The following is an 18,090-nucleotide window of genomic DNA, read 5'->3' on the forward strand; positions in this document are numbered from 1 at the left end:
CTGGCATTGGCAAGGGTCCAGATGAGGTTCACTAGAATGATTTTGGGAATGAAAGGGTTAACACATGAGGAGCATTTGATGGCTGTGGACCTGTACTTGCTGGAGTTTAGAAGGGGGAGATCACATTGTAACTTATTGAATACTGAAAGGCCTAGATAGAGTGGATATGAAAAGGATGTTTCCTTTAGTGGGTGAGTCTAGGACCAGAGGGCACAGCTTCAGAATAAAGGGTTGTCTATTTAGAACAGAGATGAGGAGGAATTTCTTTAGACAGAAGGTGGTGAATCTGTGGAATTCATTGTCACAGATGGCTGTGGAGACCAAGTCATTAAGTATATTTAAAGTGGATGTTCAAAGGTCACAAGGCAAGAGGATGGTGATGAGAGAGATAAGAGATCAGAATGCGGAGCAGACTGGATGACCAAATGGCCTGATTCTGCTCCTGTGTCTTATGGAGTGCATTCAAGTTGGGTTCTTTAACCAGTAAGTACAGGAAGTAGGCATTTTAATTTTTTTGTAATTAATGAATGATTTTGTGGTTAAGGGTTCCCGAGGAAAGTGTGACCTTAGCACAGTAAAATTTCAACTTCAGACCAAGAGAACAAGGAGAGAGGGTCTAGGAGCAGAGAGCGCAGCCTCAGAAAGGAAAAAAAGTCACTTTAGAACAGAGATGAGGAGGAATTTCTACACTCAGAGGATGTGAATCTGTGGGCCTCATTGCTAGATGGCCAACTCATTGGGTGTATTTAAAGCCAATTTGGTAGGTTCTTGTTTAGTAAGGGTGTAAATGTTACCGGGAGAAGGCAGAACGGGGTTGAGGGGAAAAACATACCAGCCACAATCAAATGGTGGAACAGACTCGATGGGCTGAAATGCCTCATTCTGTTCCCGTATCTCATGGGAAACTTAACAAATTAGTGGTTTTTGCTTTCCCTTATCTTTAATGCATTTTCTCTTTTTCCTTCCAGTCGATAGCGCTCATCAGCCTGACTCTTCAGTATTTTAGGATTCAGGTACACACAATACTGTTGCTCTTAAACTGGTTATCAGAAGTTGGGGACCGATTGCCACCGAGACTTGTCCAAGGTAGTTTCCAAACGCAAACTCAAAATGGAGTTTAGACCATAAGATACAAGACAAAGCAGCAGAATTAGGCCACTTGGCTTATTGAGTCTGTTCCACCATTTGCTCATGGCTGATTTATTATCCCTCTCAACCCTTTTCTTCTGCCTTCTCCCCACAACCTTTGACACCCTGACTAATGAAGAACTGATCAACCTGTGCTTTGAATGTACCTCGTGACTTGGCCTCTGCAGCTGTCTGGGCCAAAGAATTCCACAGATTTACCACCCTTTAGCTAAAGAAATTCCTCTTCATCTTTATCCTAAAGGGATGTTCTTGTACCTGAGGCTGTACCCTCTGGTCCTAGACTCCCGCACTATGGGAAACATCCTCTCCATGTCCCCTCTGTGTAGGCTTTTTAATATTCAAGAGGTTTCAATTAGATCCCCCAGTAGTGAGCATTAAATATTGGTTTACATCTAAATATAAAATGAAAACTGATGATAAACAGCATAAAATACCTAAAATGTAATAGTAGTTTTACCTCTAAAGCTGTGATCTCAGTAAAGCCATTGATGTTTCTTGGCAGTGTTTTTTCAAATGCATGTTGATCTGGTACGTTAACCATCGATAACAGTTCGGAGCATTGCTGGGTCAGTACTGAGAAACATTGAATAGATCGTAAGTAATTGTGAAAGGCACCAAAGAAACCGAATTTACAAAAAATGTTGCAAGTTAATGTTTCTGGATCTATCATTACAATGTATCCTTACATGACACACTAATAATTTAGGGAAATAGTGGATTTTAAACTAAAGATACCAATGTGTACAGATGGTAGCCTAGAATATCTCTCATAGCATTAACAAAGTGTTTCCTTCATCCAGGTGCCGGGGGGATGACAAACCGGTGAAGATGTGCACCCAGCAGAGATGGTATTTTGTGCAGAGTGGCAAGGATATCACAGAGGCTTTCTAGACAACACTGAGGCACGTCTGACTGAGAATCATCCGCTGTGTGACTGGGTCTCCACACTACTGGGCATCACAGGTCTCGGCCACAGCTGAGACTTCGCTTCGAATGTTGTCTCTTTAATTAGCAAAATTGGATTAGCAGGTTTATTTATTTGTTCATTGAGATACAGCACAGATCAGGCCCTTCGAGCCACGTCACCCAGCAACCTCCGATTTAATCCTAGCCCAATCACAGGAGAGTTTGCAATAACCAATGGACCTATCAAGTGGGACATCTTTGGACTGTGGGAGGAAACCCACATGGATATGGGGAGTACACACAAACTCATTACAGACAGCGGATGGAATTGAACCCAAGTCGCTGGTACTGTAAAGCATTGTGCTGAGCCCTATGCTGTGGTGCCACCTCTCTGACTGCACTGTGAATAAATGAGGACTGTCATTTCCCAAACCAGGCAGAGTAAAGATTTATAAACACAGGAGATTCAGCAGAGCAAGACCCGCACAAAATACTGGAGGAACTCAGCAAGAAAGGCAGCATCTATGAGGGAGAATAAGTAGTTGACATTTCAAGGCCAAAACCCCTCACCAGGACTGGAAAGGAAGGGGACAGAAGCAAGTTGCAGGAGCAACGTGTCATATGCTGTCCGGGTAGCCTTGTACACTGATTTGTCTAATTTTCAGTACTTTCTCCCCACCCCACCCCTCACTCCTTTCTTTTCCCATTCCCCCTCTCACCCTCTCTCATCTGACCTGCCCATCACCTCCCTCTGGTGCTCCCTTTTCCCCTTCTACCATCATCCACTGTCAATTAAATTCCTTCTTCTTCAGCTCTTTCCATCTTCCAGCTACCCCGTCCCCGCTTCTTACTTCATTCCCCTCCCTTGGTGCTTGGAAGTAGGTACAGAGGAGATGTCAGGGGTAATTTTTTTTACGCAGAGAGTGGTGAGTGCATGGAATGGGCTGCCGGCAGCAACGGTGGAGGCGGAAACTATAGGGTCTTTTAAGAGACTCCTGGATGGGTACGTGGAGCTTAGAAAAATAGGTAGTTCTAAGGTAAGGACATGTTCGGCACAGCTTTAAGGGCCAAAGGGCCTGTATTGTGCTGTAGATTTTTTATGTTTCACCCACCCACCTGGTTTCACCTATCACTTGTCATCTTGTGCTCCTCCCCTCCCCAACCCTTTTATTCTGGTTTCTGTCCCCTTCCTTTGCATTTCTGATGAAGGATCTTGGCCCGAAATGTTGACTGTTGATTTCTCTCCATAGATGCTGCCTGACCTGCTGAGTTCCTCCAATATTTGGTGTGTGATGTTATGTTTGCTGTGTGATGGTGTGGGTGTCACTTTAAAACACCTAAATGTGGCGGGACTATGGCGTCAGTGTAACAAGCTGCGACAGATCGCTGGGACTTTCAGAGGAGGGAGAGAGTGTGGAAGTTTTGGACCGCAAGCTGCCAGCAGGAGCTTGCTGCAGTAATGGGTAAAGTCTGATACTTTCCCATGCCCTGAGAATTAGGTTGATCAACAGCACCCAGTACACATTGGATGTGTGACTGTCACTTGTATGATCCATATGTGGATTTTGTTGGAGTACCCTGTGGCGACCACCTTTGTTAACCCTTACACGGTTTCGGGTACGTTATGTGGTAACCACTTGTGCCAGGGTATATTCCGTGACTGTCACCTTGTGATAGTTCTATGTGGATTTCGGGACGACTCGACGGATAAGATCTTTGGGGACTGTTACTCCGTTTTCCCAGCGTGGAACCAGTGGAATTCTTCGCAATCGCCTCCTCTCTATATTTTAATGTGGATTACCAGTCCTTCCCCTCACTTATTCTGTGGATTACTGGACCTTTTCTAGTTTGCCATCTTAAGACTTTGAGAACTGTTCCTAAGCTTGACAGTTTGGGAGCCACACGCACATAACACTGTTAACTTCTGTTTATTTTGTTTACTTTTCTATATGTTGAGTAGATACTAATAAATATAGTGGTTTTAACATTAAAACCTGACTCAATTTATGATCTATTGCTGCTGGTACGTAACAGTGATACCAATGAGGTTTATACCGGAGGCAAATTGCGTGCTTACAGGAATGTTGACATCAATGGCTGAATGATGTTTGGGGAAAGATTTCCCTGAGATTTCCCACTGGGTCAGCAATGTAGCCACTCAATCATCAAAATCTAAATGTTTTAAATATAAACTATTGGCTTATTCATCAGAAACAGTGGCAAGATCTCCATTTTTGACATCAATGTCCCTGGATTAGGAATGAGGAAATTACTAAGTATGTGAGACACCTTTCTTCAGATAGTAAGTTAGCCAATCCTTATGCAAGTCTATTTGCATGAATATTGACGGCATCAAGAAATGTCTTGCAGGGCTTACTGTCAAGACTTGTACAAGAACACTGCACCTAGAAATTCATGTTGGTCATCCTTTAGAGATTTGGAGTGGGAGGAAGGAGCCGGAGAGATAGAAGGAATGATAAGCAACTCCACCATGCAACATTGCAAGAGCTCACTCAACGTACGTGCATTTTCCGATTTGAGACCCCGTATCTCAGCATTTCTTTCTTCCAATTTTTTTGCGAGTTCGGTATTTTCAATGCACATCCTACGAAGCAAAGGAGAAATAGTTTTGTCGTGTCCCAACATTAACACTTGCTAAGGAAATAGAATTTACAGAAATGAGACAATGTCTGTGAATTAATGAACACTTAAATTTAAGGATTCTGTCTCTACTAAATTATTCATTCTTGCTGTAATCATAAACTTATGTCTAAGTAAATTTATTAACAAAGTGTGCACATATTACCATATACTATTGTGAGATTCTTTTTCTTGCAGGTATTTACAATGTACAAAGAAACACAATAGAATTGGTGAAAAACCACACACTACAAAGACAGACGAATAACCAGTGTGCAGAAAGAAACAAATTGTGCAAATAATAAATAGGTAAATAAATAATACCAAATATACTAATCTAAATAAATAATAATAAACAAATAAATAAATAATACTAGTCTAAATATTACTAATCTAACCAAACGCATACTCTTTAACCAGGAACGTACAGGGCATGAAAGTGCTAGAGCATCCGAGGATTAAGAGTTTGAAGGAGACAGCCAGGCACAGGTAACATATCTGCTCAAAACAAAGAAATAACCACAGATGAGCAAACAAGTAGAAGCCTCACCATCAAGCCTGCATCACTCTGAAGGCCGGAGAATAAAACCAGTTTATACTATTCATTCTAGGCTTGGCCTTGGATAACACTTTCAGGCAAAAAGAAAAGTTATTTTTACTGTGGGGCAACAAAACAACTAAATAACCCTCTATTCATAACAAATCTGCTAACCTTTCAAGTCTTTCAATCCAGAATTGTTCCAAATGTTTAAATTTATCTTGTTTGAAGTCGTTTTCCCACTGTAGTATATTCACTTCCTGGAACAAAGAAAAATAAGTCAGGTGTTGTGTCTACCTAAAATATACTGTACTGTACATCACTTTCCAAAACCTTTATATCCTCCTTCAAAGCTCCTGCCTAATTCAATCCTCTTGTCTGCACCATCAGGGATGTTACGTACAAGCAGCTGACTTGAATTATCTTTACTTTCCCAGCCAGTAAATGCTGAGAAAGGATCTACCATTATTAAATAAAATATAGATTCCAACAAAATTAAATGAATTTTGAAATGAGAAAAATGCTATCCAACAAATAGAAGAGAGCATTGGAGCAACTCCAAACAAAATAATGAGTAAGATAAACTGTACATTGAGGAAGTCACATTTTACAGTTGATTTTAGCCATTAAAACTTGTGTCATATCTCAGATCGAAGAGAGTGTATTTTTGATTGTTATCTAATTAAGGAGAAACAGGACTCTAATTTTTGATATGCTACAATCAATAACTTGATCTGCTTCCACAAGAAAGGAAACCTTTATTTTCCCATGGTTGATTTCTTCAACAAGTTAACTGCAGATTTGTTTAGTCTGCAGGATGTGACAGTGAGACAGTATAAGAAGAAGCCAAAAAAAAACCCATTGTGCTAATATCAGGTCTCTGACAAAGCTACAGTATTTAGTCATAGAATCATGGAGCACTGCAGCACAGGAACAGGCATCTTGGCCTATCTAGTCCATGCCAAACTATTCTAGTCCCATCGACCTGCACCTGGACCATAGCTCCCTATACCCCTCCCATCCATATACTTATTCAAACTTCTCTTCAATGTTGAAATCAAACCTGCATCCCACTTCAGCTTGCAGCACAGTCCACACTCCTACCACCCTTAACCATTTCACCCTTCGCCCCTAACCCATGATCTCTAGTGTTAGTCTCACCCCACCTCTAGGACTAGGACGGGAAAGAGTTAACCGACTCTTTTGTGTCCTAGTCCTGAAAACTGTCAGATTCTCCTCTTCGGTTCTTATCCAAAATCCCTGTTAGAAATTACTAATGAATCTTTTTCTATCCTTTTCATAACACCAAATGATCTCTTTTTGCATAGCAAGCAAGCAAGTTTATTTACATAGCACTTTTCAAACACAAAGCAATTCAAAGTGCTTTACATAGAACAAGATATAAAAATCAAAAATCAAATTGCAGACAATATATATGAGAATAAAATCACACATAAAAATAGATATGATAAATAGAAGTCCCAGTGCAGGAGATTCTAATTAAAAACTACAGCGAAAGGAAAAATCTTAAGCCTCGATTTAAAAGAGCTTTAAAATGGAGCAGACTTCAGATGCTCTGGAAGGTTACTTCAGCTATGTGGAGCATAGTAACTAAAAGCTGCTTCACCGTGTTTAGTTTTGACCCTGGGGACAGTAAGCAGACCTGCCCCAGGCCACCTAAGAGCTCAGGAAGGTTCATAAAGCAGCATGTATTTTGGCCCTAGACCACTCCATGCTGAATAATTCAGTAGTAATATTTTAAGGTCAATCCTCTGATGGACAGGAAGCCAGTGTGGTGATCTGAGAACTGGGGTGATGTGTTCTACTTTCTTGGTCTTAGTGAAGACTCCAGCAGCAGTGTACTGAATGAGCTGCAGCTGTCTGAGGGATTTTTACAGAGACCTGCGGAAACGCCATTACAGTAGTCAAGCCGACTAACAATAAATGTATGGACGAGTTTTTCCAGATCTTGCAGAGACATGAGCTCTTTAACTCTAGCTGTATTTTTAAGATGGTAGCAGGCTGACTTTGTAATTGTTTTAAGGTGGCTGTTAAAATTTAAGTCGGAGTCCATCACAACACCAAGGTTTCTGGTTTGGTTTGTGGACTGTAATGACAGGCATTCTAAGTGAGCACTGACTTTTAATTGTTCCTTTTGGCACCAAAAACAACTACGTCAGTTTTCTCTTTGTTTAACTGGAGGAAATTCTGGCTCATCCAATCAGTAATGTATTCGATACGGTTATCGTATGGGACCACAGTCACTTGATGAAACTGTTAGATAAATCTGAGTGTAATCCGCATAACTAAGGTAAGATATATTGTTGCTTACCATGATTTGAGCTAGAGGAAGCATGTATATGTTAAACTGAAGAGGCCCTAGTGTGCACCCTCGAGGCATATCATTTCTCTTCGGTCACACACACAGCTACCAATCGATACAAAATACGATTTAAACCACTTTAGGACTGTCCCAGAAAGTCCCACCCAGCTTTCCAGTCTGGCCAGTAATATGCCTGGTCAACTGTGTCAACAGCAGCACCAAGATCCAGTAAAACCAAAACTGAAATGTTATCATCATCATGGTTTAAGAGGATGTCGTTTAAATGACTGTTCTTGACCAGAACAGTCTCAGTGCTGTGGTGCTGTCGAAATCCAGACTGGAAAACATCCATATGGTTGCTTAGTGCCAAAAAAGCTATTACGTTGCTGATCAGCAATCTTTTCAATGATTTTACTTAAACATGGTAAGTTTGATAAAGGCCTGTAGTTATTAATTACTGAGGCATTTAGGTTGTTCTTTTTTTAAAAGAGGCATATTAACTGCAGTTTTCAGGGTTTTTGGGAAGCAGCCCGATAGAAGAGAAGTGTTGACTATTTGCACAATATCAGGTGCCATGCAATTAAAAACATTCTAAAAAAAGGTTGTTGGTAAAATGTTAAGGGAACAGGAGGAAGATTTCAGGTGTAGCACAATTTCTTCTAAAGGTTTATAGTCAATAGGTTTGAATTGTGTCATCTTAACTATATTAGTTCTAAGTGAGTGAAAGGATCACACTGACTTTTGACCTAATGCAGATACATAGACGGCATATTATTTTTTTCCCCAATCGTGTCACTTCCAATACTCAAGACCAACCAAATGGGACTGGAATGTACTTTGGGAATAACATCTGATGCATTACTGAATTCTTCATCACTAAGCGTACCCACGACAAATAGAAAAGCAAACAGACCACAAGAAAGATTTGTAGCCAGAAGAAGCAATGCTGTCTGGATTATTTAGAATATAACAAGTTACAATTACAATTTCAAAATCAAAGCCAGCTACCATATTGATTCATTTGAATACGTTTGACATACGAGTACTGCCATTATAATAGTGTGCCAAAGGCTCACTGATTCGAAGATTCAAAGTACATTTATTTTCAAAGAATGCAGTTCACAACCTTGAGATTTGTCTTCCCCACAGACGGCCACAAAACAACAAAAACCATGGAACCTGTTCAAAGAAAAACATCACCCCCCCCCCCACCGACGCGCCGAAAAAAATTGTGCAAAGGGTGACAAAAAAAAAAATGAGCAGTAACACAGAATACAAAACACAACATTGAAAGAGTCCAGGTATATTCAGTTCAGCTCAATGTTCGTTATCTGCAGGCTGCCCCGATTCAAAACCGCCCAGTAGCGACATAAAGTCAAGATGGTTATCTTTATTGAAATGATTTTATCATGAGAGAACAAAAAAAAATTCCCATATGCGTACCTTTTCCAAAATCTTGTTTCGTTCTCCTGTTTTTTGCAGCAAGGTTTTTGTATGAACTGTGGCTTTATCAAACATTGCCTGGTTAAGGAGAGTAAAATGTCAGCACATACACCAACACTGCTTATTACTTTCTACTTCTTGAAAAATTAAAGCACTTAAAAAACTTAATAAGAGTAAATTTCACATTATTATAATGTGGGGGAACAATTTGTTCCCAAGAGGCGAATATCACTGGAAATGTCTGCATTTGTTGTTCACGTATGTCATTGAAGACTGTAGCAAATTCCTGTTGGAGGGCATTCTGTTGGGTATGGAGGCTCCAATGCACAGGATCACGAAAAGATTGGTTGTAGACTCAGCCCACTCCATCATGGACACCAGCCTCTCCAGCACCGAGGACATCTTCAAGAAGGCAGCACCCATCATTAACCACCCTCACCATCCAGGACATGCCCTCTACTAAGTTCAAAGTAAGTTTATTATCAAAGTACATATATGTCACCATATACTACCCTGAGATTCATTTTCTTGCAGGTATTCACGGTAAGTACAAAAAAACACACACAATAGAACCAATGAAAAGCTGCAACAACAAAGACGGAAACGTGCAAAAGACAACAAAAAGTGCAAATACAAAAAGAGGGAAAAAACCCATAAAATTATAATTATAAAAAATAAGCAATAAATAACGAGAACATGAGTTGTGGAGTCCTTGAAAGTGAGTTGATAGGTTGTGGAACCTGTTCAGTTTTAGAATGAGTGAAGTTATCCCCTCAGGTTCAAAAGCCTGATGGTTATTGCTACCATCAGGGAGGAGGTACAGGAGCTCAAAGACCCACACTCAACGACTCAGGAACAGCTTCTTCTCCACCACCATCAGATTTCTGAACAGTCCACCTCACCATTTTGCTCACTTTCTGCACTATTTATTCTTTCTATACTTATTGCAATTTATAGTAAATTCTATGTATTGTACTGTATTGTTGCCATAAAACAACAAATTTCTCCATAATAAACTGGATTCTGAACGGCCCTTCACTAACGAGATAGTTAAGATTCCGTCGTAGGGCAGATTGGGTTGAGACTGCAGCTTCCTTTTCCGAAGGAGAAAAGTGAATCAGTTAAGTTTTTCCACAGCTGAGTAGCAGCTCTGGGGAAGTGATGGTTAAAGGGGGAGAAATGCTGATTTAGTTCTTTGAACATTTGCACTGAACTGAAGCAGAGACCTCTGGATCCTAATTCAGTAACTCAACTCCTATGCTACTGTCAAATCTTTCCTTTCAGGACTATAAGACATAATAGCAGAATTAGGTCATTTGGCTCATTTCATCATGGCTGATCCATTTTTCTTCTCAGCCCCAATCTCCTGCCTTCTCCCTGTGTATCTTCTGACCAATCAAGAATCTATCAACTTTTGCCTTAAATATACATAACGTCTTGGCCTCCACAGCTGCCTGTGGCAATGAATTCCACAGATTCACCACTCTCAGACTTAAGAAATCCCTCCTTATTTCCATCCTAAAAGGATGCCCCTCTATTCTGAAGCTGTGTCCTCTGGTCTCAGACTCTCCCAACCATAACAAGCATCCTCTCCCCATCCATTCTATCAAGGCCTTTCAACATTCGATGGGTTTCAATTATGTCGCCCCTCACTCTTCTGCATTCTAGTGAATAAAGGGCCTGAGCAATCAAACACTCTTCATATGACAAGCTGTTCAATCCTGGAATCATTTTTGTGAACCTTCTTTGAATCCTCTCCAGTTTCAGCACATCCTTTCAAAGAGAAGGGGCCCAAAACCGCTCATAATACTTCAAGTGAGGCCTCATTGGTGCTTTATAAAGTCTCAATGTCACATCCTTGCTCTTATATTCTAGACCTCCTGAAATGAATGCTAACATTGCATTTGCCTTCTTCACCCACAGACTGAACCTGCAAATACTTCTATACATTAAAGAGCCCAACCTCAAGGAAAGTCAGTTGCAAAGTCTTTATGCATTTCCATATTTTATCTACAATATGCCAATGAACAATGTTGATGCTGCACCATTAGAAAAGTCATAAAACACTGCAATGGTGAAGAAATGGAAATCCTTTGCTTTTGAAACAACTTCCTTCACTAGGTTAGGCTTTTGTTTGTTCACTGCCTCATTGAGATAATTACCCACAGCACAGGCACTCGGCCGGTCTGTTTACCCACAGTAAAATCTGATAACGGAGGGGAAGAAGCTCTTCCTAAAATGTTGAGTGTGCGTCTTTAGGCTATATACTGTATATGCTCCTTAGACTTCTGCACAGTGCTGTAAATAAATAAAATAAACTGCACTTTGATATTCCCCCACCTACCTTAGTTTGACATGGATTTTGCATCCTTCCCCTGGCCTAATGCTTCTCTTTTTCACTGGAATGTAGATTTACAAGCTTTGTCCACAATATTACCTTTTTAAATCTATTAACCTAGTCCAGTTCAGCCAACTGTTTTCATTGCTGGGATCGTCAAAGTTTAGCATGTTAAGTTTCACTCCCAAATTTCTCAACCTCGAATTCTAAATGCTAGATATTCTGTAGATGCTTAATCCAGCCCAAGACACACAAAATGCTGTGGGAGCTCAGGAGGTCTGGCAGTGTCGATGGAAGGAAATAAACAGTTAACTTTCAGTCAATGTTTTCCTCATTGCAGCCAATTTTTTCCTGATCTACTAGTTGTGCACTGAGAGTGTGCAGTCACTTTGGGCTCTCCTTTACACTGTGCAAGCACCAACAACTCAGCGGAAGTTCATCAACAGTATTCGGAACAGGATTTAACGGGAAATAATAACATCACTGTGGGGCTCACCATGCTCTGAAGCATTTTTAAGGCTTTATACTTCCCTTCGAGTTGCTGTTGTGTTACTTCAAGTTCAGATCGTAGAAATTCTGCTTCCTGGGGGAGAAAAAAGGTTTCAATTCATAAGACCATAAGATATAGGAGCAGAATTAGGCCATTTGGCCCATTTAGTCTGCTCCACCAATTCATTATGGCTGATCCATTTTTCCTGTCAGCCCCTATCTCTTGCCTTCTCCCCATATACCTTCATGTCCTGACCAATCAAGAATTTATCAACCTCTGCCTTAAATATACATAAAGGCTTGGCTTCCACAGCTGCCTGTGGCAAAGAATTCCACAGATTCACCACTCTCTGGCTAAAGAAATTTGTCCTCACCTCTGTTCTAAAAGGACGCCCATCTATTCTAAGGCTGTGTTCTCTGGCCTTAGACTCTCCCACCATAGGAAACATCCTCTTCACATCCACCCTATCAAGGCCTTTCACTGTTTGATAGGTTTCAACGAGGTCACCTCTCACTCTTTTGAATTACAGTGAATATAGCCCCAGAGCCATCAAACGTTCTTCATATGACAAAGCAGTCAACCCTAGAATCATTTTGGTGAACCTCCTTTGAATCCTCTCCAGTTTCAGCACATCCTTTCTGAAATAAGGGGCCCATAACTGCTCACAATACTCCGAATGAGGCCTCACAGTGCGCATGCGCCGGTCGTGCCTTCAGCCTGGTATAGCCGTTCCGATCTATTCTTACTTTCTTCTTCTTACTTCTTAATTTACGTTATTTTTTGTATTTTTTTTTCTCATTGTAACACGTTGAAGCTGCACCCTCTCTAACATGCTGGTAGAGAGTTTTATTTGGGTTTTTTTTTAGCAGTGGAAATGGTTACATCTTGACACACGGGACAGAAGCAAGGTCGCATTGTGTATTCCAGGGACCAGCTAATGCCGGCCGGTTTAGCGAACAGAGCGGCGGACACCCCTGCTGAAATCCGGAGGAAAACACACAGAGGATGCAGAGGGGGATCACAAAGGCGAGGAAAGAGGACCGGGTTGAGACAACAGAGACTTTTGGAGAAGAGGAGTTTGGTGGGTAATACCGTTCCGGCTGACCGGAAGTGCACTGAGAGCAGTAAGCGTAAAGGATTTGGGTGCTTACTGATCTGGTTAACAACAGATGGTGCAATCCGGGGCATATTACGATCGAGGAACGTGTTTGCAGACTGGATATTGAACTTTTTACTGTTGGACTTCCGCCACATTCCACCGTGATACAACACTTGGCGGCACGGGAGGTCGTTCCTGCCTGTGGCCATCGAACGTGCAGCTCCTCCTGTGGAGGGTCAGACACCCTGAGCCAATAGACTGGTCCTGGACTTATTTTCCATCTGGCATAGTCTGCATTTTGTTGTTTGATTGTTGGGGTTTTTTGTATTGCTATATTTACGCTCTATTCTTGGTTGGTGCGGCTGTAACAAAACGAAATTTCCCTCGGGATTAATAAAGTATATCTATCTATCAGTACTTGATAAAGTCTCAACATTACATCCTTGCTTTTATATTCCAGTCTTCTTGAAATGAATGCTAACATCACATTTGCCTTCCTCACCACAGACTCAACCTGCAGATTAACCTTTTGGAAATCCTCACCACGAGAGTGAAACAAATGATCAAACTCACAGTTGAGTAATGGAGCCGTCATGATGCTTTACCAATATTTCTTAGAATGGAGAGTGTATACTCAGCCATAAAAGCGATACTTTTATGCACCATTAGGTGCTAATTCCGCCATGGATGGTTCCAAGCCTGGCTGCAAGAGGAACAGGCTTGGGTACAGGGCTAGCAACCACATCCCATAAAAACCCAGAGCTACAGAATCACCAACAGAAGCTCCGAAGACCTCGTCCCTGGGACAGGAAGGGTCTTCGAAGATAGGCTATTGCCAATGGTGGAACGTAGATCTTTGTCTTCTTCAGCCCGTCGAATGATAGCATTTGTCACTTTAATGGCGAGAAGATCTATTTTGTTGAACTGGAAGGAAACTAATCCTCCAACTACATTCCAATGGTTTTCTCAAACTATATTGTTTAAATTTAGAAAAAATTAGAAGTGATATTTTTGACCCTTCCGTTAAATTTGAAGAAACTTGGAAACCTTTTATGCAACATTTTCATATGATGTAATCTGACCTTTCCGAATCTTTTTTCTAAACTTAAATTATATGATGAGAGGAGCGGAGTTAACGATATTACTGAACATGTCTGATACAAGCTATTGGTCTAGCCCTGTTTTGCCTTTCTTTGGGGTTTTTTTTTCCTCATTTTCTTTTGGGGTTTTTTTTTTGTTTATATATTTTTTCTTTTTATTTTTTTTAATGATTAATTTCATTGTGAGTTTGGAAGTCTTTTATATATCTATGTTACTTAAAATTCATTTCATATATGCTGATTAATATTATTCCAATCTCTTTGTACCAACTTTGTTATTAAGTTTATAATTTTGAAAACTAATAAAAAGATTTAAAAAGAAAGAAAGAAGATGGGCTACATCCGGGGAGAATCTGAAAGACTAGCCCAGGACAGGGGAATCTGACAATCTGCTTTCAACGCCTAATGCCACAGTAAGGGCGATGGGCTAAAAGAACAACTATTAAATGTTACAATGAAATATCTAATGGTGTTTGTGTGCAAACACTTTAAATATCAATATTACTGTTTAATGGTCTTAAAGATCTTCTCATTAAAATCACTGGAAAAACTTTAAACTATTCAAAGTTTATGAATTGGTATGATTTTCTCTGAATGTTTTGAACACAAAAAAGTATGATAGAAATCCAGGATAATTATTTACACTCGACCATTTAATTAAAAAGTACTTCTGTGGCCTGAGGGTAGATAACTTTAGATTAGACTCTGATAGAAACCAAACTCAATACTTCATGACTGCTTTACATGGACAATTGAGTTCTCCTCTGTACTTGGTAAAAATTGGTCTTAAGCCTGAAAAGGCTGAAAAACAAGATGGGGAAATTTAATATTTTTGTTACTGGCTTAAAATGTGATTTTTGTATTAATTAATTTCACTTGCAGTTTCCATCTTCAGTGCATTTCACAGGTTTAACTATGTATTTTGGAACAGCTCAGCACATCACAGAAACCAGCCTCTCCTCCATGGACTCTGCCTACACTTCTCGCTGCCTCAGTAAAGCAGCCAGCGTAATCAAAGACCCCATGCATCCAGACATTCTCTCTTCATCCCTCTCCCATCGGGCAGAAGAAACAAAAACCTTAAAGCACATACTTCCAGGCTTAAGGACAGCTTCTATCCCACTGATATCAGACTCTTAAACTGAAAGAACTGTTGCAGGGAGCTTCAATGTCAAAAGAGATAATGGTGTGAAGTGAAAGGGTTTGGGAATGGGATAAGTAAAAAAGAAAAAAAAAACCTGAACCACGTTTATTATCACTGACTTGTAGAACATGGAACATTACAGCACAGTACAGGCACTTCAGCCCACGATGTTGTGCCGACTGTATAATCTACTCTAACATCATTCTAATCCTTCCTTCTCCCATAGCCTTGCAATTTTAGACAGAGATGGAGGAACTTCATTGCTGCTCTATGCACCAGCAGCGTAACGGACAGTAAGTAAATACCTGCAACAATGTCCCAGTGAACTTTGGTCAAAATGAAGTAATTGCAAATACAAGCTACCACCGAAAGAAATTTCCACTCGCAAATGAGACCTCACCTGCATAACTTCCTGCAGCCTCAGTCTTAGTTCTTCATTCGTCATTTCAACATCTACACCTACAACGGCAGGACATGATTTAGAAAACAATCAAGGTGTAGTACATTGTTAAACTAATAACAAAACAACTCAACTTTATCTAAGTAAACACTTCAGATCCTGTTTACCATTTCCCTCTAAGGCAAACAATTTGGTCACTTATTAACCTTTTGGTAAAGGAACCTCACTATCACAGGCAACACACATCAAAGTTGCTGGTGAACGCAGCAGGCCAGGCAGCACATCTAGGAAGAGGTACAGTCAACGTTTCAGGCCGAGACCCTTCGTCAGGACTACTATCTCACTATCACAAGTTACCTGGGTCACTTCCCGTGCTAAGCATTTAGAACATTTCTAAAGTTATTTAGCTGTGAAACTCTTTGGGTCACCCTGGAAATTACAAAAGGTTATATACAAGTATAAGTTTGTTCACGGTTAATTTTAAAGTGATTTTCAAATTACAAACAAGCTTAAAAACACAAAAGATTTGCAGAACTAAATTTTATACCATTGTCAATTAATGATCTTTTAAAAAACGATTAGAAAATGGTTATTTGCCAATACACAAATTCATCCTCTAATTGGGACGAAGAAAGGCCAGCACATTTTCCCTCAAGCAGACAAATTGAGTAAAGGAGTCACATAATAAGAAATCAAATTATGAGCAGAGAAGTCAGAAAAACTTTTCTTTTTAAAAATAGCATTGCACATTGACTCAAGAGATTCTGCAGATGCTGGATATGGAGAGAAGAACACATAGAAAGCTGGAGGAACTCAGCGGGTCGGGCAGCATCTATGGAGAAAACAAACAGTCGATGTTTTGGGCTGAGAACCTTCATCAGAACTAGAAAGGAAGGGGGTGCAAACCAGAATAAGGAGCAAAACCCACAAATCCTGGAAGAATTCAGCAGATCAGGCAGGATCTTTTTTTTTCTTTTCATTTTAAATTTAAAGTTTTTTTCCCTCTCTTTATGAATTGATAAGAGGAGAATTAGTTGTCCTTTTTTACTATATATTGCGTATTTGCTTATTACTATGATTATGATAATATCTACTGTATTTCATCTTTTGTTTATATTGTTGCTGATATATATATTTGAGATAATTCTCCCCTTGTCTGTATATATGTTTTCTCTAAATCAATAAAAAGATTAATAAAGAAAGATCAGGCAGGATCTATGGAGATGCATGTTTATCATGAAAAATGTTGGGAAAAGCATTAATGTGTACAAATTACATTCAGTGGCCACTGAGTATATGTTTGTGGTCTTTTGCTGCTATAGGCCAATCCACTTCAAGGTTTTACACGTTGTGCATTTAGAGAGGCTGTTCCACACATCACTGTTATAACACACAGTTATTTGAGTACTGCCACCTTCCCGTCAGATTGAACCAGTCCGGCTACTCCCTACTGACCTATTTCATTTACAAGGGTTCCCACTGAACTGCTGCTCACTGGATACTTTTTTGTTTTTCGCACCATTCTCTGTGAATTCTCGAGATTGTGATGCATGAAAATCCCAGGGGATCAGCAGTTTCTGAGATACTCAAACCACCCCATCTGGCACCAATGATTATTCCATGGTCAAAGTCAATTAGATCACATTTCTTCCCCATTCTGATGTTTGGTCTGAACAACAACTGAACCTCTTGACAATGTCTACATGCTTTTATTCATTGAGTTGCTGCTACATGATTGGCTGATTAGATATTTGAATTAACAAGCAGGTGTACAGGTGTTCCTAATAAAGTGGCCACTGAGTGTAGGCTGGGCTGCTTGAGGAATAAAAGAATATATTCCCCAAGTGACTCAACTTGGATCTAGCTCATGTACTGGCGATTGTGTAATATTCCTCAATCTCTGCTCTATCTTGTTCAGCTTTCATTCATTTACTCTTTAGGCTTCAGTACATTAATTGTGATACATTTTATGATTATTATTTCTCAGATGAGTAAGTCCTGCTTTAATTTCTTTTTCTGCTCCTGACTTTCAAGATCTGTAAATTTAAACTGACAGCCAGAGGAAAGAACCGTAAGCAATATTGAGCTTACTCAATTAACTTGATGCGTAAATGTTGCCTTTTCCACCACAGTATAGCACCGTGCTATGCATTTATCCGTCAAAACAAAGAAATTCTAGCATAACTGACTCAGAGCTCGTGTGCGCATATAGTTTACATCTGATTGTATACTATCAACAGTAGCCTTTACTTTATTTATTTGGAAAAATGAGAACATTCCATCAGAGCAACACACAAAACGCTGGAGGAACTCATCAGGCCAGGCAGTGTCTATGGAGAGGGCTAGATTGGAAAGGACAGGTACGGGCCAAATTGAGGCCTGGGCATGAGAGTGTATCGAAGTGGCAGCACCCGGGTCTGAGAGCAAGGAGTGACCCAAAATTTGGCTGCTTTAAGCACCAAGCCAGATTGAAAAGGTTAGGGTGTTGGGGCCAGAAGCGACGGACGGGCTGGAGTTCTG

The 18,090-nt window shown here is 40.2% G+C and overlaps 1 protein-coding gene across 2 annotated transcripts in view; it reads right to left on the reverse strand.

Annotated features, from left to right (window-relative positions):
- ccdc125 (coiled-coil domain containing 125) overlaps positions 1-18,090 on the reverse strand; it is a 46,707-nt gene that overhangs the window by 10,756 nt on the left and 17,861 nt on the right. For both annotated transcript variants that reach the window (XM_072281305.1, XM_072281304.1), the window contains exons 3-8: positions 15,571-15,629; positions 11,834-11,920; positions 9,000-9,077; positions 5,408-5,493; positions 4,578-4,660; positions 1,607-1,722 (exon numbers count right to left, since the gene is read on the reverse strand). In XM_072281305.1, coding sequence (XP_072137406.1) covers positions 1,607-1,722; positions 4,578-4,660; positions 5,408-5,493; positions 9,000-9,077; positions 11,834-11,920; positions 15,571-15,629 — 509 coding nt within the window. The remainder of the gene's footprint in view (positions 1-1,606; positions 1,723-4,577; positions 4,661-5,407; positions 5,494-8,999; positions 9,078-11,833; positions 11,921-15,570; positions 15,630-18,090) is intronic.

The sequence above is a fragment of the Mobula birostris genome, chromosome 17 (assembly GCF_030028105.1).
Source record: "Mobula birostris isolate sMobBir1 chromosome 17, sMobBir1.hap1, whole genome shotgun sequence".
Classification (NCBI taxonomy): Eukaryota; Metazoa; Chordata; class Chondrichthyes; order Myliobatiformes; family Myliobatidae; genus Mobula; species Mobula birostris.